At 44.1% G+C, this 22,497-nt stretch overlaps 3 protein-coding genes across 8 annotated transcripts in view; all 3 read left to right on the forward strand.

The window, feature by feature from the left end:
• The first annotated feature begins 1,479 nt into the window (after window positions 1-1,479).
• On the forward strand, window positions 1,480-11,008 carry LOC115529424 (thyroglobulin). Of its 5 annotated transcripts, XM_030338154.1 has the most exons (9): window positions 1,480-1,559; window positions 3,261-3,455; window positions 3,948-4,282; window positions 4,530-4,802; window positions 5,096-5,347; window positions 5,740-5,849; window positions 9,834-9,968; window positions 10,070-10,181; window positions 10,649-11,008. In XM_030338154.1, exons 2-9 carry the CDS (start codon window positions 3,268-3,270, stop codon window positions 10,714-10,716), a joined length of 1,473 nt encoding a protein of 490 aa, XP_030194014.1. In that variant the 5' UTR covers window positions 1,480-1,559; window positions 3,261-3,267; the 3' UTR covers window positions 10,717-11,008. The 5 variants fall into 5 exon arrangements, with proteins under 5 accessions (XP_030194014.1, XP_030194017.1, XP_030194013.1 ...); XM_030338157.1 differs by lacking the exon at window positions 1,480-1,559 and having other exon boundaries at window positions 3,195-3,455; window positions 4,530-4,728; window positions 5,274-5,347; XM_030338153.1 differs by lacking the exon at window positions 1,480-1,559 and having other exon boundaries at window positions 3,196-3,455.
• A 3,387-nt stretch (window positions 11,009-14,395) lies between these two features.
• LOC115529429 (Fc receptor-like protein 5) lies at window positions 14,396-20,221 on the forward strand. 2 transcript variants are annotated; one of them, XM_030338163.1, is made up of 10 exons: window positions 14,396-14,479; window positions 14,915-14,962; window positions 15,501-15,645; window positions 15,728-15,888; window positions 16,066-16,311; window positions 16,481-16,759; window positions 17,453-17,695; window positions 18,253-18,291; window positions 18,600-18,713; window positions 19,831-20,221. In XM_030338163.1, exons 1-10 carry the CDS (start codon window positions 14,464-14,466, stop codon window positions 19,923-19,925), a joined length of 1,386 nt encoding a protein of 461 aa, XP_030194023.1. In that variant the 5' UTR covers window positions 14,396-14,463; the 3' UTR covers window positions 19,926-20,221. The 2 variants fall into 2 exon arrangements, with proteins under 2 accessions (XP_030194023.1, XP_030194025.1); XM_030338165.1 differs by having other exon boundaries at window positions 18,600-18,690.
• A 584-nt stretch (window positions 20,222-20,805) lies between these two features.
• The window catches only part of plod3 (procollagen-lysine, 2-oxoglutarate 5-dioxygenase 3), a 12,713-nt gene continuing 11,021 nt past the window's right edge, over window positions 20,806-22,497 (forward strand). Inside the window, exon 1 of the mRNA XM_030338087.1 lies at window positions 20,806-21,020. Coding sequence (XP_030193947.1) covers window positions 20,927-21,020 — 94 coding nt within the window. The 5' untranslated portion in view covers window positions 20,806-20,926. The remainder of the gene's footprint in view (window positions 21,021-22,497) is intronic.

Raw genomic sequence — 22,497 nt, forward strand, 5'->3', positions numbered from 1 at the left:
CACATGAATATTCATGAGCAAATGCAAACTGATTGGCTGTAGTGTTCTGAGACACGACTGCGAACCGGCAACTTTCAGTTTAGGAGCATATTGTGAGAAAATGTGTGTTATTTCTGGTGTAAAGAAGTCATGTGACCTCTGTGTTGGTCAGACAGATTCAGCACTGGGCTTAAATGATGAGATTCAGTAAAGCCTAAAAGGTCCCCCTTTCCAACGATACCAAGCACCATATTATAGAATATCGACAATATCCCTACCATGAGCCTAAGGCAGTTAGTGACTTCATGAGCTGAAAAAAGTAATTTAGCTACGACTTCTGCACTGCCATCATGATTGTTCTAGTACTAGGGGTGTATACCTTACCATAGCGAAAGAAGTCACAGTAAAAAGGTAATTATTCTCTAATCTGTGATTGTGTGTGTGTGTGTGTGTGTGTGTGTGTGTGTGTGTGTGTGTGTGTGTGTGTGTGTGTGTGTGTGTGTGTGTGTGTGTGTGTGTGTGTGTGTGTGTGTGTGTGTGTGTGTGTGTGTGTGTGTGTCGTCCCAGTATCAGGGGGATGTACCCAGGATAACAACAGCTTGATGTCAGAGATCCATGGTTTAGGTGGCTGTTGATAAATAGCAGAACGCCTCCACCAGAACCTACCACACCCACAACCAGACCTAGCATAATCTACTACCAGCAGTGTAGATGTGTTTATAGAAGTAACTGTGTTATAAATGTCGCCAAATATGTTTATAATGGAACTAACTGTGTTGATAAATGTAATTAAATGTAACTCAATGTGTTTAGAAATGGAACTAAATGTGTTTGGTACTGCTCATACGCTTCCACCTCATAGCGAATGAGGAAGTCACACTAAAAAGGTAATTATTCTCTAATCTGTGTGTGTGTGTGTGTGTGTGTGTGTGTGTGTGTGTGTGTGTGTGTGTGTGTGTGTGTGTGTGTGTGTGTGTGTGTGTGTGTGTGTGTGTGTGTGTGTGTGTGTGTGTGTGTGTGTGTGTGTGTGTCGTCCCAGTATCAGGGGGATGTACCCAGGATAACAACAGCTTGATGTCAGAGATCCATGGTTTAGGTGGCTGTTGATAAATAGCAGAACGCCTCCACCAGAACCTACCACACCCACAACCAGACCTAGCATAATCTACTACCAGCAGTGTAGATGTGTTTATAGAAGTAACTGTGTTATAAATGTCGCCAAATATGTTTATAATGGAACTAACTGTGTTGATAAATGTAATTAAATGTAACTCAATGTGTTTAGAAATGGAACTAAATGTGTTTGGTACTGCTCATACGCTTCCACCTCATAGTGAATGAGGAAGTCACACTAAAAAGGTAATTATTCTCTAATCTGTGTGTGTGTGTGTGTGTGTGTGTGTGTGTGTGTGTGTGTGTGTGTGTGTGTGTGTGTGTGTGTGTGTGTGTGTGTGTGTGTGTGTGTGTGTGTGTGTGTGTGTGTGTGTGTGTGTGTGTGTGTGTGTTTTTCCTTGTCGTCCCAGTATCAGGGGGATGTACCCAGGATAACAACAGCTTGATGTCAGAGATCCATGGTTCAGGTGGCTGTTGATAAAGCAGCTTTACACTGTTTAACCTGCAAGCTAGCTTGCCTGCAAAAAGAACCAAGCTAAAATTAGCTACTGTTAAGGCCAATTTCAACCAGAACCGGCACGGAACCGGCACGCCAGCAAAGTGGCTGTGTTCCGTACTGCAATCCCAACTGGAAGCAGTTGAACGGACACGTTCCGGCTGATGGCCCAAGACGTGAATAATTATAATAGCCCTAGATGAATTGTAACAATAATTATGAATAGAATGATTGATGCAATATTTTTCAGGAGTTATATTCAACCCCTTCACAATATATATGCATCAATATTATAACCCATTAAATACGGTATGATTTCTAGATGTCATGCAATGTCGCAGTCCGCTCGCAACACTGGACTTGCAATTAGAGAATAGACAAGGCATCGACGCAGACTTTAATTTCTTCTTTGCCACTGATTAGCTATTGATACCATAGATAGACTGTATACTATTACAATACCCTGTGAATTGCATAGGAATATTCACATGAATATTCATGAGCAAATGCAAACTGATTGGCTGTAGTGTTCTGAGACACGACTGCGAAACGGCAACTTTCAGTTTAGGAGCATATTGTGAGAAAATGTGTGTTATTTCTGGTGTAAAGAAGTCATGTGACCTCTGTGTTGGTCAGACAGATTCAGCACTGGGCTTAAATGATGAGATTCAGTAAAGCCTAAAAGGTCCCCCTTTCCAACGATACCAAGCACCATATCATAGAATATCGACAATATCCCTACCATGAGCCTAAGGCAGTTAGTGACTTCATGAGCTGAAAAAAGTAATTTAGCTACGACTTCTGCACTGCCATATTGATTGTTCTAGTACTAGGGATGTATACCTTGCCAAAAACCAGTATGAGACTTTGTCTCCCCAGATGATACCGATGGTCCACATTTGGGGCCCTGGCTCATGGACTATATACTGTTAGAAATGTTACTGTGATAAATTAAACAGTTATAAATGTTTTCAAATGTGTTTTCAAAGAGTTATACTGACTGATCTAGTCATAATGGCTGTTTTATAAAAGCCGTGGCTGATGGTCTATGTTTCATGGTCTGTCTGTTTCCTTGTCTTGTTTTGGTGTGTATACTGTTTTACTTTGGTATCTCTGTCTAGTTTCTCCCCATGTCCGGTCAAGTTTCCCTCCTGTGTGATTACTGCTCCCTCCCCTAATGTATTTCAGCTGTTCCTTGTTGCGTGCCCTGTGTTTGGCATTTAAGCCCTTGTCTTTCCTTTGTTCCTTGTCGGATCATTGTGTTTTGTGGTGAGTTGTGTCCTGTGTGTTACCTGTGTTCCCTGTGTTACCCGTGTTACCTGCGTCACCCGTGTTCTCGGTGTTCCTTGCCTTTTTGCGTTAATGAATTACCCTTTACCTGCCTGCCTGCCACCCGCTAACCGTGCGGCAATCCACTTGTTAAACTTGTTACTGAATGTTATAAATGTAACCCAATATGTGGTTACTAAAAAGGTAATTATTCTCTAATCTGTGTGTGTGTGTGTGTGTGTGTGTGTGTGTGTGTGTGTGTGTGTGTGTGTGTGTGTGTGTGTGTGTGTGTGTGTGTGTGTGTGTGTGTGTGTGTGTGTGTGTGTGTGTGTCCTTGTCGTCCCAGTATCAGGGGGATGTACCCAGGATAACAACAGCTTGATGTCAGAGATCCATGGTTCAGGTGGCTGATGATAAATAGCAGAACGCCTCCACCAGAACCTACCATACCCACAACCAGACCTACCATAATCTACTACAAGCAGATCGACCACAACCACAAGACCTACCAGCACAACCACAAGACCCATCACCACCTCCACCACCACCATCAGACCTTCTACCACCTCCACCTTAACCACAACCTGCAGGAAATTGGGTGAGAATCACAGCCGGCACATTTATAACCTATTATACAAATATATTACTCCTCGTGCTGTACTAACCTAAAGCTTAATAATGATACCAACTAGCTTAATATCACAGTGGACTTTATTAAGCGAACAAAACGTTGCAAACGAACAACAGGTCATCCAAAGTAATCACCACAAAACGCTTCTTGGTTTCGGACAGAATGGAGCAGCAAAATCCTTCCATAATTAATATAATCCATTGCTCACTAACTAAACCAGCCTTTGATTATATTATAGCCTATATGACTATATTTAAAACAAAACCAGACGGAAGACTCTTCACTTGTCACTGCCCTTATACTAGAGCAATACCATACTACTACACAACTAAATGTGACCCCTGCATTTAACAATTTCTAACCAACTCCTACCCAACACTGTGATATAGCTGACGAACGGCTATGGCCGTTCTGAGCAGGTAGACTGAAACGACAGCTGTAGAGTGTTCCCTCCTGCAGCTTGACAGCAGCCAGGATGAGAGGAGGAGCCATCACACTGGGCCTGCTCCAGCTGCTGCTGCTGGTGGAGCTCGGCCACACGGCTGCGCTCAACTCCACCATTAAGGTTGCCCCGCATATCACCAACCCGATGCGCTGCCAGCGTGAGCGGCCAGACTTCCGCTTGCTGACCCCGGTCGTCATCAGGTCGTACGTGCCCACGTGTGACGACGACGGCAACTTCACGCCAATGCAGTGCTCTGGCTCTAAGGGGTACTGCTGGTGTGTGAACATCTACACCGGAGTGGAGATCCCCCGCCCCAGGACACCTCCGGGAAAAATGCCCCCCAGATGTGGTGAGTGCCGTTACCCCCTAACCACCTTGTCACCATGGTTACCCCCTTCCACCACCACCTTGTCACCATGGTTACCCCCCTCACCTCCACCTTGCTACAATGGTTACCGCCTCCACCACCACCTTCTTACCATTGTTTCCCCCACAACCTCCACCTAGTTGATCATATTCCTCAGCACAATGTAAAGAGTCACACTGAACATGTAAATAGCCTTGTGTGTGTGTGTGCCTGTGTGTGTGCGTGTCAGAGCTGCTGGTGGAGCTCGGCCCCACGGCTGCGCTCTCCAACACCCTGGAGATGGCCCACCATGTCACCCACCTGACGCGCTGCCAGAGTGATCGTGATGCGGCCCGCTTGCTGCCCCCAATTGGGTCGTACGTGCCGACGTGTGACGACGACGGCAACTTCACGCCAGAGCAGTGCTGGGCATCCACGGGGTACTGCTGGTGTGTGAACAACTACACGGGAGAGGAAATCCCCGGCAGCAGGACACCTCCGGGATACATGCGCCCCAGATGTGGTGAGTGGCGTTACCCCCCACAACCTTGTTACTATGGTTATCGCCTTCACCTCGTTACCATTGTTACCCCCACAACCTCCACCTTATTACTATGGTTAACCCCTTCACCTCTACCTTATTAACTGCCACCTTGACCTTGTCAACATGGTTACCACCTCCACCTAGTTACTATTGGTATGTGGAATTGATCATATTCCACATCACAATGTAAAGAGTCACACTGAACATGTAAATAGCCTTCTGCCTGTGTGTGTGTGCCTGTGTGTGTGTGCCTGTGTGTGTGTGCATGTCAGAACTTCCGGAGGAGCTCAGCCCCACGGCTGCGTTCTCCGACACCCTGGAGAGGGACCACTATATCATCCACCATAAACTCTGCCAGAGTGAGCGTACGACCCGAATCGGGTCAAACGTGCTGACGTGTGACGACGACGGCAACTTCACTCCAGGGCAGTGCTTTAAGGGGTACTGCTGGTGTGTGAACATCTACACCGGAGTGGAGATCCCCGGCAGCAGGACACCTCCGGGAAACACGCCCCCCAGATGTGGTGAGTGGCGTTACCCCTAACCACCTTCTCACCATGGTTACCTCCTTCCACCTCCACCTTGTTACTATGGTTACCCCCTTCACCTCAACCTTGCTACCATGGTTACCCCCAATCCTCCACCTTGTTACTATGGTTACCCCCACAATCTCCACCTTGTTACTACGGTTACCTTCTTCACCTTTACTTTGTTAACTGCCACCTTGACCTTGTCAACATGGTTACCACCTCCACCTTTTTACTATTTGTGTATGGAATTTATCATATTCCACATCACAATGTAAAGAGTCACACTGAACATGTAAATAGCCTTCTGCCTGTGTGTATGCGCCTGTGTGTGTGTGTGTGTGTGTGTGTGTGTGTGTGTGTGCCTGTGTGCGTGCGTGTCAGAACAGCTTCCGATCATGAGCCTTTCAGTGGAGACTTCTGTCCCCCTGGTTGGACGAGATATGGCATACGTTGCTTCAACTTCATCGAAAAACCAACCAGATGGATCCAAGCCCAGGTCAGAGGGCCACATCTCAACCTCCTGTTAATACCTGGAGGTTGAGAGCTGATACTGTGTGTATCTCTCTCTAAAGAATCTCTCGCTAAATTGTGTCTTAATGTCTCTCGATCTCTCTCTCTCGTTCCAGAGATACTTTGTGTATTACAGTTTTTCTCAGTCGCTTTGGTACATTTCTCAGATCAGAATTGTAATTCTCAAAACTACCTGTTCTTCACTTCATGGTGTCACTTTTGCACATCAAAAAAGCAGTTTCTCATTTCTTTGAACAAGCTGCAAATGCTTTGGTCCATTCATGCAAATAATTATGTACAATTCTCTGCTCTTTCCTTCATTATCAATTGTTTATGTCATGTTGATAAAAATGTATTATAATGGATCTCTATTGAATAGTCTCACTCCCACCACATTTAGGCATTTGTTCATTAGTCTAATTCTTTACATGCAAAATGGCTGAACAAGCTGTCATAATAAGCCAAGCATATTTCTAAACATTTCCATTATACTTATTTTTTCTAAATCTGTCCTGAATCGGTAAATTGCTACCAGGCGAATCTTGACTTTGTCTAAAGAAGGGAAATGTGTGTTAAGGTCCGATTCCACCGGACGCGTTACTGCAGCGTTACGGCTGCGGCACGTCTTGGCTGCGGTCACCGCAGCAGATAGGTTCCACTCTAATCAATGAGACCATTTCAATCAATGAGACGTTCCGCGGATGCGGAACGTCCCAGGAGCGGCTCGCTGCACCGCAGCCCTATCATTCTGTAGCATTTCTATTTTTACCGCAAGCCGTTTCTGAACCGCTTCAATTTCAACAGAGCAGATCGAGCAGGGCAGGAAGTGAAAAAGTAAAAGCCATAGAGCATCTGGAAAATTTTCAAAATAAAACACAATACTCAGCTCATGTAGCCTATCACAACTTCACATCAACATTATTATGTCATGACCGGTGGCACCAGGTCAGCAGTCAATCAATCTAAGGGTCTCAGAGGGTCGGCAACATGACGACGAGAGACTCATTGTTGAAGTTCAGCAACATGAAGTCATTTATGTACCAAATCATCCTTTTTCTAAGGACAATGGCCGGAAGGACAAAGCGTGGTATTTAATTGCAGTAGTTTTGGGAGTGGAAGTGGAGCACATTAGGTTTAGGATTATCGCGTGATCTCGCGTGAATACGGCTGCCGCTGCGCTGCAGTAACGCCCCGTGCCCACTACCTCCGTCCGTTGACTGATCCCCATTGACTTTGAATGGGGACGGACGCGCAATGCATTGTGGATCCGCCTTCGGCTCAGTCAAGAAGTTGAAAAATGTTCAACTTTTTCGGCAGCGACGGATCCGTCATCCAATCAGATCGCGTATGCAAATTTAAGCACTGTGACGCGACTCGGGCTCTGACGATACTGGAAAGCGGGAAAGCGGGTCATCTTGCATCGCAACAAGCAGGAAGTAGCGGGAAGAACCCGGCGAAGCGATTTGATTGGCTGACGGATGCCTCTGCAAAGACTACTCCCCCATCAGTCAGTCACGCCTTCCCACGTCCGTTGACAGACGGAGGTTGTGGGCATGTAGGGTAACGCGCCCGGTGGAAATGCAAGCAGGGCAGAGTCGCAGCCGTTCCGTGCCGCAGCCGTAACGCCCCGTGCCCACTACCTCCGTCAGTCAACGGACGTGGGAAGGCGTGGCTGACTGATGGGGGAGTAGTCTTTGCAGAGGCATCCGTCAGCCAATCAAATCGCTTCGCGGGTTCTTCCCGCTTCTTCCTGCTTGTTGCGAGGCCAGATGACCCGCTTTCCCGCTTTCCAGTATCGTCAAAGCCCGAGTCGCGTCACAGTGCTTACATTTGCATACGCGATCTGATTGGATGACGGATCCGTCGCTGCCGAAGAAGTTGAACATTTTTCAACTTTTTGACTGAGCCGAAGGCTCCAACGGAACGGACGGATCCACAATGCATTGCGCGTCCGTCCCCATTCAAAGTCAATGGGGATCAGTCAACGGACAGAGGTAGTGGGCACGGGGCGTAACGCGGCCGTAACGCGTGCGGTGGAATCCCGGCGTTAGGGGGCACTCACACTAGGCAAGAAGATTCAGCACGATTCCCCCCCTCCCCACTCCCCCCGCTGGCCCGTGGTCACACTGCTCCCAAAGGCCGTGGCCTGGGCACGATTGCTCCTTCATGCATACGTCATAACACTATAAATACGTCATCACCAAGCGTCCTCGCCGCCATCACAACAATGGAGAACAACAACGTGAATGCTGTCGTCTGCCCAAATTTCAAGTAAACACTCAACTTCACTATCGCACCAACGTAAACCCACTCGTGAACCGCTTGCCGACATTGTTAAAAATGATTGTTGTGGGGAAGAAGGGCATGGACCTATAAAGAAAGAAGGGTCGCGCAAGGACTACGTCATCCAGCTCACGTTGCGTATCCGCGCTTGTGCGCGTGTCATCTCATTAGCATCTGTACTTTGGCCACGGCACACCTCGCCCCTTAGATCAACCAACGATCAACCAATTTGCTGAAATAGCTCAAAGGTGCATCTCCTGAACCATGAACTGGCAAGTATATATATAGCTGGAGCGCAACATAATGTAACATTATCTGACAATGGAAGGACAAGGAATTGGACAGAGTCAGCAGCCAGAGAGAAGAAGACGAAGAGGAGTGAGGCTGCGTGAGAATTAGAATTTGTGGCCGAACAGACAGGAACGTCAGGAGGTGTAGGAAGAATGCACTGTAATTCCTACAGCAATGCATGTACAGTTTACCCTAAGGAGATTGTCCTATGTTCACATGTTTAGCAATGACATGCTCTGTCAACAAATTACAGTACTAAGGCCCCGTTCACACGAAGCCGATTTCATGGCGAAACCGCAAAGGTCTTGTACGGTTCGGCCTTCCGTACACACGAAGCCGGCGAATCCGCTGACCGAAACCGCAAACTTCTGAAACCACCCTCGGAGGTGGTTTCAAATCTACCCGGTTTCGTTTTGGATTCGTGTGTACGGCTGAAACCGACTGAAACCGCAAACCATGACGTCATCGCCCCACCCCTCGACCTCCTAGCCAATGGCTCTTAAGCCCGCGGAGTCTCAGAAATCACATGCGAGCATGCGCATAAGGGCAGCCTTTATGCGCATGCTCGCCTCTTCTTATTTCATTTCTTCTGGATTTCTGTACCAGAAGCAGCGCCCCTTATGGGCCTGGAATGTGTACTACAGCATTTCTACAGATCTACCCGGTTTCGCTTGGCTTCGTCTTTACGGAGATACTCCGAAACCGGATAGATCGAAACCGTAACGGTTTCGCCCGTTTCGGCTTCGTGTGAACGGGGCATAACAGTCAAAGCGTAAATGTGAATCTTGTCCAGTCCCTTGCAATCAATCTCCCACATACACTTAGGTGCACCGTGCAACTTACAATTGACAATAATTGTCTTCAAAACTTTAGCCATAGTTTACATCAGAACGTCCCTCCTGAGTATACTGTTATATTGACAACATGACTAAGCAATTTGACTGTCTTATCCGTACACAATGACACAAGGACTTGTCATTCTGATGGCACTGACATGTTCATTGACACATATACTTTTGAGGGATGAACTAAGGATTTTGATCAAGAGACTGGCTTTTGCAGGTAATCTATGGTATTTTGCTATTTGTAAGAATTGTTATGAGAAATGCACTTCTTGTTTTGCAAATGTCGAGGATGATTCAAGAAATTTACAAAAGTCTCTCTCTCTCTCTCTCTCTCTCTCTCTCTCTCTCTCTCTCTCTCTCTCTCTCTCTCTCTCTCTCTCTCTCTCTCTCTCTCTCTCTCTCTCTCTCTCTCTCTCTCTCTCTCTCTCTCTCTCTCTCTCTCTCTCTCTCTCTCTCTCTCTCTCTCTCTCTCTCTCTCTCTCTCTCTCTCTCTCTCTCTCTCTCTCTCTCTCTCTCTCTCTCTCTCTCTCTCTCTCTCTCTCTCTCTCCAGATCAACTGTAGGTTCCAGGGCAGTAACCTCGTATCGGTCCACAGCCAGGAAGAGAACCGCTTCCTCCAGGAGCTCAGCGCTGGGGCCAGCTTCAGACCCCCCCTCACCTGGATAGGAGCCGGAGACTGCATGGAGGTACGTGTCTGTATGTATGTTTGTCTGTCATTGTTTGTTTAGAGGGGGTTGGATAGATAGATAGATAGATAACAACTTTATTAATCCCTTTGTTACAACAGCCCACGGTGTTTTTGTGGACGGATGGCTCGGCGTTTGACTATGAGAACTTCCCTCGATTCCCAATGAATACCAACGGAAATTGTGTTGGGATGAATGTTCGTTTCGATAGAGGTACACACACACTCACACTAACATTCACATACATACACACACACACAAATTGCAGACAAACAAACACACTTACAGACGCATACACACACCCACACACATCCTTACAGACACACAAACACACGCTTACAGAAAGACATGCATAAATATGCAAAAATGCACATAGACTCACATAAACCCACACACACACACACAATTAAAAATGCACACACAAAAACACACGCACACACACATACACTTACAATCAGACACACACACACCAATTTTACAGAGGCATACGCACACGTTCACACACTGTCGTCTAATAACTAAATTACATTAGTTAGACATTTGTCCAAAGCCAAGAATTAAGGAACAGCTCAAAGAATCCACGAATCATTAGAGTACATGAAAGTTAAAAAGCTTACAGACACACAGCTATGCACACACAAAAAGTGATGATGATGATGATGTTATGGATGTTCTCGTAGGGAGGAGGGTCTGGATGAAGGGCTCATGCGAGTCCCTGAACCCCTACATCTGCGCCAATAACATCTGAACCTGTGATGACATCACACCACCATGATGAAATCACACCCCTCTTCCTCTCTCTAGAATCTTTCTCTGTTTCACTGCTAATGCTTACCACACTGCTAAAGCTACCTGGCAGGCTAACACTGCTAATGCTAACCAGACCAAGCTTACCAGGCTCATGCTACAAGGAATATTGACAATTCTAATATTAAAAGGTATGCTAACCCTGCTAATGCTATGAGATGTTATACACATTCTTGGTTTTTTAAATGGTGACGGATGTTTAGTTTCCCCGATAAATAAATGCTTTAAAATGATGTCAGCTTGTCCTAAATCATGACTTTTAATGGCTATCGATGTGGCAAACATGTGTTCTGTTAATATGCCATTCTAATGAACACACAACAGTGAGTCTGTGAGTGTGTGCCTACACTAGAGGAATGTTCTATTCATAAGGTTCAAGTGACGTCACTGTAGCTTTGCGCCGCCATCTTGACGACCGATCCCAACCACTGACCCACTGATTTCAGTGGTAACTCGGCACCAACAACAACACCTACGACCACAATCAAACAATGAGGATGCGCTCTTTTATTCTCTTTAGTGCAGGTAATGAAAAGTTCTGAAAGATGGCATATCCATGTAGCTTACTAATGAATAAAATGCATACAAAAAACGTTGACATATGACTCACTATGTTCTGCTCCATATACCCAATGTTGACATCGTCCCAGCCAAAGAGTATTGGTATTAATACCTCATTCATTGTCCAAAATAATCCATAATAATTCAAAGCGGGTTTTGTTGTGGGTACAAATGAATCTTGAAGAAAACTCGTCCTAAGCGTCCCCGGCGAAATTATCGTCTAGGATTTGATGACTGATTTCAACAATCAATGATAGTAACCCACCACAAACTGTTCACAAGAAGTCACAAATATATAGTACTTAACTTTGCCCTTATTAGATAAAGAATATTGGTGGCCAAGTGCCTCACTTTAGCGTCCTTCACCCATCCAGCCACAGCATATTGGTAGGCATCAGTGCCCTTGAACGCTTTCAAGATATCTCCACTGTATGGGGAGGGGTTGTGGACTAAATAAATATATATCTCATGAAGATTGATTTGAGGCAAGCATACTAATGGACTAAAAAAAACCTAGGGATAACAAATAAGGATCGGAGCCTAAAATCGATAATATAGAGGCTGTTTCCCAATGTCAAGGAAGCATGCTCAACGGCCGCATTGTGGGAGAAATAAGAATCATCGCTAACCTGTGGCTAATAACCACTAATATATCACCTACTTTTCCTAATATTTATATTTTGTGATACCCTACAACATCAAATACAATGGATAATTGTTTAAATGTTTATTACCAACTAGAAAATTGCCAGAAAAGAAGAAAATAGAAACCGGCACCATGCCCTTTAAGGACGCTATGTCATAGAACGCCGACGAGCACTGTTCCAATGTTGAGGACACTCGAAAACCGCGCCATTTTTGCGTCCTTTGTTTTTGAGAATTCCGAGATTTTTCAAGGACGCATCGCTGCATCCTAGGCTGTTTCCCAAAGTGAAGGCTGCAGCCTTGATAGGACGCGTCCTTGCTAGTCGCGTCCTATGGAGATGAGACTAGAGTGCTAGCTCGAGTGCTTCCTAGCGTTTGTAACGTCGGACTTAGGGAACGACTTGGTAGCGTGGAAGCGCTTCCGCTTCCGCTTTTTAATACTGCGTGTCCGCTTGTAAACAAATGTGCGCTTATGAATAAAACATGGCAGCAATCAAGCTGATCGATATTTATTTGACTTTTGTCTGTTATGAATGCGGTCATGACTCCTTCGCATGGAGCCTCTTTGGGGAAGTCACAAAAGCTTTGTTGTGGTTGATCGAATTGTCTTTATTAAAAGGAAAATCCATTAAATTTTTATAAAACTAAGTGAAATTGTCTGAGAACTTAATTCATGCATCACATTTACAGTACGGTTGATTACTATTATGCAGGGGGAAAAAGACAAAGAAAGAGATGATAAATGTCTATTTATTTGGATATATTATTTAACTGATCTGATTCATTCATTCATATATGCCTACAATCTACCAGTGAACACATAAGTATATCATATAAAATACAATTATATACATAATAATATTAATATTTAATAATAATAATATTTTGGGTTCTTGAAAATGGCAGCGCAGTCCACGTTCAAATGAAGTGAAGTTATATTAGTTTTCAGTAATATTTTGTGCCGTATTGCTTTTTATAGATTCATCATGTTAATGCAAATAATCAAGCCTAAAGACCTGTGCCACTTTTCAAACGTTTTTGCAACTTAATGATACGTTGCTATATTTTGCATGGACGTAGCTGGTGTTAAACACCACTGTCACCAATGTCAATTTACTCGCTCACAAGATTACATTATTTATGCATACCTATTTATGTTTGTGTTGAATCGTTTTTTTTAGGGTCAGCCCAGCAAACGGAGGCTTTTGTGCGCCTTAGGGTGGCGCACAAACATTTGTTTACCGGTGGAAGGGATAGTGCCACTATCCAATGTTGCAAAATTAATGCACAACCAATCATTTGCAATGTTTGTAATTTTTAATGAACGTATATAATTGTATTTTATATGATATACTTATGTGTTCAAACCACTTTGTAGGCATATATGAATTAATGAATCAGATCAGTTCAATAATTTATCCAAATAAATACATGTTTATCATCTCTTTCTTTGTCTTTTCCCCCCTGCATAATAGTAATCAAACGTACTGTAAATGTGATGCATGAATTAAGTTCTCAGACAATTTCACTTAGTTTTATAAAAATTGAATGGATATTCCTTTTAATAAAGACGATTCTATCAACCGCAACAAAGCTTTTGTGACTTCCCCAAAGAGGCTCCATGCGAAGGAGACATGACTGCATTCATAACAGACAAAAGTCAAATAAATATCGATCAGCTTGATTGCTGCCATGTTTTATTCATAAGCGCACATGTGTTTACAAGCGGACACGCAGTATTAAAAAGCGGAAGCGGAAGCGCTTCCACACTACCAGGTCGTTCCAAAGTCTGAACGTTACAAACGCTAGGAAGCACTCGAGCTAGCACTCTATTCTCATCTCCATAGGACGCGACTAGCAAGGACGCGTCCTAGCAAGGCTGCAGCCTTCACTATTGACAACAAACATTCATGTGACTATTTACAACAATTATTAATTGTTGTAAATAGTCACATGAATGTTTGTTGTCAATAGTTTTATTAGTATAGTTTCAATAAATATGTAAATAATAATAAACAATGTGTTAAATATAACAGAACATAAGTTATTTTTCCTCCAAACGCTCCAAAATTGAGAAAAACCTATCCATTCTTTCCCTGCTTTCCTGGGCTCTTCTCTCCTCTGCCTCCCTTTGTAGCCTCATGTCCTCTTTTATTAACTGGAACATTTACATTTTACATTTACATTTAGGGCATTTAGCAGACGCTTTTATCCAAAGCGTCTGCAGTACTGATTTTGCAGGAGACCCGGCAGCGGGTCGGTCAGTGTTATGATGATGTCACTAAGTTTAAGTTTAAGTTTCAATTTTCAACTGCTATTTTCCGAACTGGAAACAGGATGCGTGTGTTATGCTGATAGTTTTCATGGTGGCCTGTTACCAAGGGGGTAAGTGGTTAAAAGGTAAGTAGAGCAGCAAGTGAGATTCTGTGGTTAACACCATCACATTCATCTCTTGAACCATGTACAATCCGTCAAACACAGGATGTCTGCTCTTCACGGTAAGTCCAGCTCGAAGTCTGTCCTATACGGTCCCTCTGAAACACTTAAACAATGTGTTAGGGTTATAGGAGATTAAGAGGGTTAGGTCTAGCGTTAAGGTTATAGGGTTAAAGGGAAAGAACCTTTAATGTTAAAAGAGTTAGAGGTTTGAGACTTAAAGGTTTGAGAGTTAAAGGTTTGAGAATCAAGGGGTATAGAGTTAAAGGAAAGAGAGGTAAGAGGACAGAGGGGACAAGTTTGAGATTTAAAAGGTTATAGAGTTTAGGAAATAAAGAGTTAAAGGGTTAGAGAGTTACTGGTTAGAGGGATAAAGGTAAGAGTTTAGAAATTAAATATCTTAAGGGTTAGAGAGTTAAATGTTATTAAGATAAACGTTACAGAGTTAAAGGATGAGGGTTATATAACACCACTATCTCTTGGTTTTGCTGCTGTAGTTTCAGTTCTGCTGTTGGTTCTTCTGCTCGCCTCACCAATGACTTACGGTAAATACCTATCAACACAAGTTATGACTGTTTCTAAAACCAGGATGTGCTCTGACTGCTTCTATAGCAGGGTTGTGCCCTGGCTGTTTGTATAGCCAGGTTCTGCCCTGGCTGTTTCTATAGTCAGGATGTTTTCTGTTGTTACAGCAATGCTGTGCTCTGACTGTTAGGCTGTGTTCTGTTTCTATAACCAGAGATGTTCACACTGTTTCTATAAACAGGTTCTGATTGTTTCTCATGTCCTGTCTGGCCTGTCTCTCTCTCTCTCTCTCTCTCTCTGTCCCAGTCTGTGTCTCTCGCCGGGTCTCCCTGACTGTCTCTCTCTCTCCTTTGTCTCTCGCCGGGTCTCCCTGACTGTCTCTCTCTCCTTTGTCTCTCGACTGGTCCCCCTGACGGTCTCTCTCTCTCCCTCTGTCCCAGTCTATGTCTCTCGCCCGGTCTCTCTGACTGTCTCCCTCTCTCTCTCTGTCTGTCCCAGTCTATGTCTCTCGCCCGGTCTCTCTGACTGTCTCCCTCTCTCTCTCTCTGTCTGTCCAAGGCTATGTCTCTGGCCCGGTCTCTCTGACTGTCTCTCCCAGTGGAGGGCAGGTGTTCGAGTATGAATCTTTGTCTCTGGGATGCGATCCAGCAGACAGTCCCGAAGGATCTTCCACGTGGATCGTCTGGAGATTTACTCACGAAAGGTTGTGTTCATGGCGATGACGATAATGGATCATGTATTTACGATCACTTGATCATGATGTTGATGCTGTTTTGGGTCTGCAGCCCTTTGCTAAGCGGAGGTTTGTCTTGGTGTGGGAGTCACTGGGGGGAATCATCTTCCACCAACTGCCTCATAGCCACGAGCAAGCAGTCTGACAGTGGCCTGTACTGGTGTCAGTCCTCCCAGGGAGAAAGCAGTTCCGCCCTTCACATCAATGTCACAGGTCACACCATCATCACCACTGTTCCCATCACTGCACTCATCAGCGCCTCAGTGTTTCCATGCAACAACCTGTGTTAATCAGTTTCCATGAAAGTACCATCATCACTATACAGGCCATACTTTTTATCCAATGGTTAAGATGCTATAAGGTGTACTATTAGTGTGCTGTGTGTTCCAGGTGGTCATGTGATCCTTGAGAGTCCAGTCCTTCCCGTGATGGAGGGACATAATGTGACTGTGAGCTGCCGGACAAGCACTCTATCCCCACCTTTCTCCGCTGATTTCTATAAAGACGGGTTACTCGTCATGACTGCGCCGACAGCACGGATGACCATCTACAACGTGTCCAAGTCTGATGAAGGCCTGTACAAGTGTAGTGTGTCTGGCCTGGGACACTCCCCTGAGAGCTGGCTGAACACACAAGGTAGTCAAAGAACATGTTCCTGTATCAATCATCCAACCTACCCGTCCATATATCCGTTTACCATCCATCCATCCATCCCACTATCCCTCTCTCTCTCTCTCTCTCTCTCTCTCTCTCTCTCTCTCTGTCTCTGTCTCTGTCTCTGTCTCTGTCTCTCTCTCTCTCTCAGGGGCCTATGTCCCTGCCACCCTTTGGTTGTCCAACGGGAGCCAGCAGGTCTTTGAGTACCAGCAGGTGACGGTTTTCTGCGGGGGGTCGGGTGGGGGATGGAGGGTGTGGAGGGTGGCGCTGCCCGCTGCCTCCAGCATGTCGGCATGCGGAGACAACTGGGGCAGCCCCAGCCCGGGGCTCTGCCATCTCAACTTCACCAAGAAGTACGACACCGCCACCTACTGGTGCCGGTCTGCTACTGGCCAACACAGCAACATGGTCAATATAACAGTCCACGGTACGATAACCTTTTGCTCCACTCTAACCCTCACCTAACTGACCTCATCTTAACCCAACCCTAAACCTCTTTTATCTTAACCCTAACCTAACCCTAACCCTCCCATATCTTTTCCAAACCCTCACCCCAACCCTAAGCATAATCCACCCTCATCTTAACCCTAACCTACCCCTTCTTTATCTTAACACTAACACTAACCTTACCCTAACTCTTTTATCTTAACCCTTACCTAACCCTAACACAACCTTAACCCTAATACCTCTTTATCACAAACCTAACCCTCACTTATGTTAACAAAACCCTCAGCCTCCCCTACGTTATCCCTAACCTAACCCTCTATTATCTTCACAGTAACCTTATCCTACTCTATCTTAACCCTAACCAAACATTCAATTGTCTTAAGGAAACTCTCAACCTAATCATAACCCTCCCTTATCTTAACCATAACCTAAGTCTCCTTTATGTTTAACATAACCTTACCATCCATTATCTTAAAGGGTAAAATCCGGTGTACACCATTTTACACCGGATTTCTCCTTTAACCCTTCCATAACCTTAACACCCCTTTATCTTAACCCTAACCTATTCCTAACCATCCCCAATCTTAACAACACTTTATCTATAAGTTTTACCTTAACCAAACCATTGACTTAACCTTGTGCAATGTAGGAAAGGATCTGTTATGTGTTTCAGATGGTCCTGTTATCCTGGAGAGTCCAGTCCTTTCTGTGATGGAGGGACAGATTGTGACTCTGAGCTGTAGAACCAAGACCCCTTCCTCAAGTTTCTCAACTTTCTATAAAGACGGCTCCATCATCATGACCCCGCCTACAGCAAGGATGACCATATATAATGTCTCCAAGTCCGATGAAGGCCTGTACAAGTGTAGCATGTCTGGCCTTGGAGAGTCCCCTGAGAGCTGGCTGGCTGTCAGAGGTGAGAACTCAGGAGGACCTTTGAAATTAAATGCTAACGCTTATCGTATCTTGCTCATCAACACCTCAACCCTTGGCTAGAAGAAGCCGCTGTATCTCGGTCTAGTAGCTGTATAGCCGTATGCTCCCTGGGTAGCTGTATAGCAATATGCTATCTGTATAGCAGTATGCTAGCTCTGTAGCTGTGTAGCGGAATGTTAGCTCTGATGCGGTACGATAGCTGTGTAGCTGGGTAACAGTATTCTATCTGTGTAGCACTATGCGGGGTCATCCCTATGTTCCCCGGGTGCAAAGGGTTAGGGTCAGGCTTAGGGTTAGGGTTAGGGTGAGGGTTAACCCTAAACCTAACCCTAACCATAACCAATCTGAGGAGAGCCATTCTAACCAATCACAGGCGAATCAGTGGCGAAAAAGGCGGTACTTGCCCCTACCATCCTACGAAAAAAAGATTTGCTCACAGGGTCCTATGTTCCCCAGTCACATACAAAGCGGGGACCCGGGGAACATAGGTACGCTCCCCACTATGCTAGCTGTGCTAACATGTGGTAATTTCTACAGGGGGACTCCAGGCTTCTCCGTCTGAGCCTGAGGGGAAAGGTGAGATGTAGACAGGAAAGCAGTCCCTATGACATCACTTCCTCAAACCCAAACAATTCAATTATATCACTCCAATGATCTCCCTAAATTGGATGATAAAGAGAGAAAGATGACACAATATCGTTGGGTTATATCTTGATTAACTATATAGATGTGAGTCAAAATGAGAGATGAAAAATAGATCAATATTAAATATTCAATACACATAGTAATTAAATATTAAATAAAGACAATGCAATATGAAATATGCACAGACAGTAAATATGAGACACAAGGTATAGATGGAAAGTAATGTTTTTGTGCTCTAGCTGAAGCAGCTTGGCTCCGCACCCTGGTTTGGAGAGCAGCCTTCTACCTGGTGGTGATGCTCCTGCACGGCATCTCTACTATGCTGCTGATGTCAGTAGACTGCTCCCTTGCTGGTACACGCACATACTAAAAAATACACACACACACACACACACACACACACACACACACACACACACACACACACACACACACACACACACACACACACACACACACACACACACACACACACACACACACTACTGCAACCAGTCTTCACAGATACATACACTACTATACCACCACCCTGCAGGTACACACACACATACTCACACCAACACACACACGCACAAACACACACTACTATACACCCACACACTCTAATGTGTTGACTTCTAATCAGAGCCGGACAGTAGCGGATTACATTTACTTGAGTACAGTACTTAAGTACAATTTTGAGGGATCTGTACTTTACTCGAGTATCATTTTTTGGGAGTACTCATGACTTTACTCAAGTACATTTGAGAGGCAAATATTGTACTCTTTACTCCGTTACATTTCTATCCATAACCGTGAGTACCCGTTACTCCTTCTGAAAAATAAAAAATAAAAGGAGAAAAGAAAAATCACGGAAACCCTCAATTTGTTGTTTCCCTCTCAAACGTGATTCCCTCTCAAACTGATTAGGACAGCCTTCAGCCTATCAGCAATCACCTTTGCTTTCCGCCAAAGCCAACTCCATGGTCAGAATTAGATGAGAGACGATTGTTGATTTGATTGATAAAAAAACGGAGAAACTCACACATACATAGAATTGTTAGCTGAATTTTCTTTTCTGATATTGCATATTTATGTAAGCTGAGCAATTGTTTTTATGTTCTTGAGTATACTGTTATACTGTATACTATTGTGCTATTGCCATGGTAAAAAGATGAAAATTACTTGATTTTACTTTCAATTCCTTTTACATTCTCCAAGGTGTTAACATTTTTCATAACTCCATGTAGGACGTTTCTATACATAAATGTAAGCACTGTGGCAGTAGTAATGCAATATTTAGAAAACATACTCTTGTACTCTTGATACTCAAGTACTTTTAAAAACAAGTACTTCAGTACTTTTACTTAAGTAGACATCTGACTGTAGTACTTTTACTTGTACTTGAGTAAAATTTAGCAAGGGGTATCTGTACTTTTACTCAAGTAAGGAAGCTGTGTACTCTGTCCGCCTCTGCTTCTAATATAACAGCAGTCTCAGTTGACCGAGTCAATGCGGCTGACCAGGGATTGGATGAAGAATATGATGATGTCACACAGGATGTCACCACCCAGCATCTGAAATAATTGCTATCTATGCTTTCTAAACGTTGTATTTATGAATAAGACTTTTCTTTAAGGACCTCGTTAAACACAAGCCCACCCACATGCATGCTCTCACACACACACACACACACACACACACACACACACACACACACACACACACACACACACACACACACACACACACACACACACACACACACACACACACACACACACACACAGCAGGACTCTTGGCACTAAAGGCAGTAATTGGTAATCCTGTTAAACCAACATGAGTATATATAATAACCTTGTAATAAAGACAATATAGCCTACTATGTCTATAAATCTCCCTATTCTCGTATTTACCATCAATGAAGCCTACAAGCTCAAATATTCACTGTGTTACTTATTATTATTAACTAAGTTGGGATTAATATTAGTTATTGTTAGATTTGTAATATTTAAATTATAAGTAGGCTACTAAATTATATTATTACTAGTGTGAGTTAGTGTGTGTGTGTGTGTGTGTGTGTGTGTGTGTGTGTGTGTGTGTGTGTGTGTGTGTGTGTGCGTGTGTATGTATGTGTGTGTGTGTGTGTGTGTGTGTGTGTGTGTGTGTGTGTGTGTGTGTGTGTGTGTGTGTGCGCGCGTGCGTGTGCGTGCGTGTGTGTGTTTGTCTCCACGGGCTAAGGAATTTAAAGGACGTGGCATAGGATTCACTTTCACGCATTCGCGAACTTTCTGCAGCCCACGGGCAAAGAAAAACTCCTGTGATTCCTCGTTTCCATTTGTCCACAGCTGATTGGTCCGCTGTCTGCCTCTGTCACGTCCCATTGGTCCTTCTCTGCGTCACTCTGGCATTGCTTGGGTTTGATTGGTCAAAATGCTGAAAGGGGCGGGACTAATATTTGTTATGACAATTTTTGTGAAGAACGGTCTGAGATTCCTGGAGAATTTGGGACGTGGGGAGAGGGGCTGGCGGAGTGCAGATTTACAAGCGGACAGAGAGAATAACATCCAAGCTGTTCTACACCAACATGTCGTCTTGTGGTCCTTTTCTCCTCGTGGCTCTCCTCATGGGTCTCCTCCTCGTCCTCCAGAGCTCCACAGCGGAGCCGAGCGCCTACCCAGGTGAGCCCGGCCACAGCGACCCCTCGCCGGCTTCGTGGAGCCACCCAGTCCCAAGCGAGGACGTTTCCACCACGACCTCTTAGTTGCAGTTCCATGGAATACCTTATTCATGAGATATACGTGTTATATATCATTATTCACGAGATATATAAGTGTTATCTCAATGTATTTAATGGTACATAGATATGAGCAACTTTCTGACAATAATTCTGTGACGCGTTTATTTTTCCATTGAACGCGTCAAAGACTTCACAGAAAGTTCCTCATTCATGATAAACGTTGATTTGTGTGAAACCAAATGCATGCCGATACAAAGAGAATGACCCAAGCTGTCCTTAGATAGGCAATATTAGTGAGTGATCACCATTATTAATAAATCAGATAAGAATTATAATTTTAGGAGTTGGACTCTCCATTTGGGAACTGCGACTGAGGGGTCGAAATGTCCCCTTCTTCGCTTGGGACTAGGCCACCCCTGCAGCTGCTTCTCCTTATTCTACCCCTTACTTGCTCACTCCATTAACTCTGGGTTTCTATTCTGACCTCAGATAAATATAACTCATAGTAATACCACAAGTGTTACCATCAGTGGATCTAAAGCTTTCTGAGAGCTAGCAGGGAGCTAACGTGCTAACGGAGGACAGCTTTACTAACGCAACACAATCTTTTTCTGGGAATGACATGGCAGCGTTACTAACAATATACAACGTTTATCTAGACATGTCGTGGGAGCGTTACTAACACTACACATCCTTTATCTAGACATGTCGTGGGAGCGTTGTAACACTACACATCCTTCATCTAGACATGTCGTGGGAGCGTTACTAACACTACACATCCTTTATCTAGACATGTCGTGGCAGCGTTACTAACACAACACATCCTTTATCCAGACATGTCCTCGGACTGGTGTTACTAACACAACACATCCTTTATCTAGACATGTCGTGGGAGCGTTACTAACACAACTACAAACTTTGTCAGGACATGTCGTGGGAGCGTTACTTACACACAACTTCAATATTTATAGACATGTCCTGAGAGCGTGACTGACCATACACAACGTTTATTTAGACATTTCATGGCAGAAGTATTATATATCTACATACTTAACCGCATAACCTTTTTTTTCATTGTCTACATATTTGTACGTTGGTCTTTAATATTATCACTATTCTGTGAGTATTAACATGTTTAACTAACTTTACCTTGAATATTCTGCCTGTTAAAATTTTTTACATAGGTCGTTCAACAAACCTACAAAAAGATAGCTATATAGAATAAATTATGTAAAGATAAAACTACCAACAAGTTATACCTATACTTTTCTGTCTAGAACTAAAATTTAGAAAACTATTTTTAAATTTTTCTGAAACTCATCCCTATAACTATCTAGACAGAACAATCATCACTACTACATATCACTTGCACTATCACTCACTAGAACAATCTAGAACCTATCATCAGGCTAAACCTG

The sequence above is a fragment of the Gadus morhua genome, chromosome 17, assembly GCF_902167405.1.
Source record: "Gadus morhua chromosome 17, gadMor3.0, whole genome shotgun sequence".
Taxonomy (NCBI): Eukaryota; Metazoa; Chordata; class Actinopteri; order Gadiformes; family Gadidae; genus Gadus; species Gadus morhua.

Bases quoted from the DNA above. Each gene is read 5' to 3' on its own strand.
- LOC115529429 (XM_030338163.1), top strand. The intron at 15,646-15,727 runs GTTGTGTTCATG...TTGGGTCTGCAG, and splicing joins TGGAGATTTACTCACGAAAG to CCCTTTGCTAAGCGGAGGTT. The intron at 17,696-18,252 runs GTGAGAACTCAG...TAATTTCTACAG, and splicing joins GAGCTGGCTGGCTGTCAGAG to GGGGACTCCAGGCTTCTCCG.
- LOC115529424 (XM_030338154.1), top strand. From the start codon at position 3,268: ATGATAAATAGCAGAACGCCTCCACCAGAACCTACCATACCCACAACC. The intron at 3,456-3,947 runs GTGAGAATCACA...TCCCTCCTGCAG, and splicing joins CACAACCTGCAGGAAATTGG to CTTGACAGCAGCCAGGATGA. The intron at 9,969-10,069 runs GTACGTGTCTGT...TTGTTACAACAG, and splicing joins GAGCCGGAGACTGCATGGAG to CCCACGGTGTTTTTGTGGAC.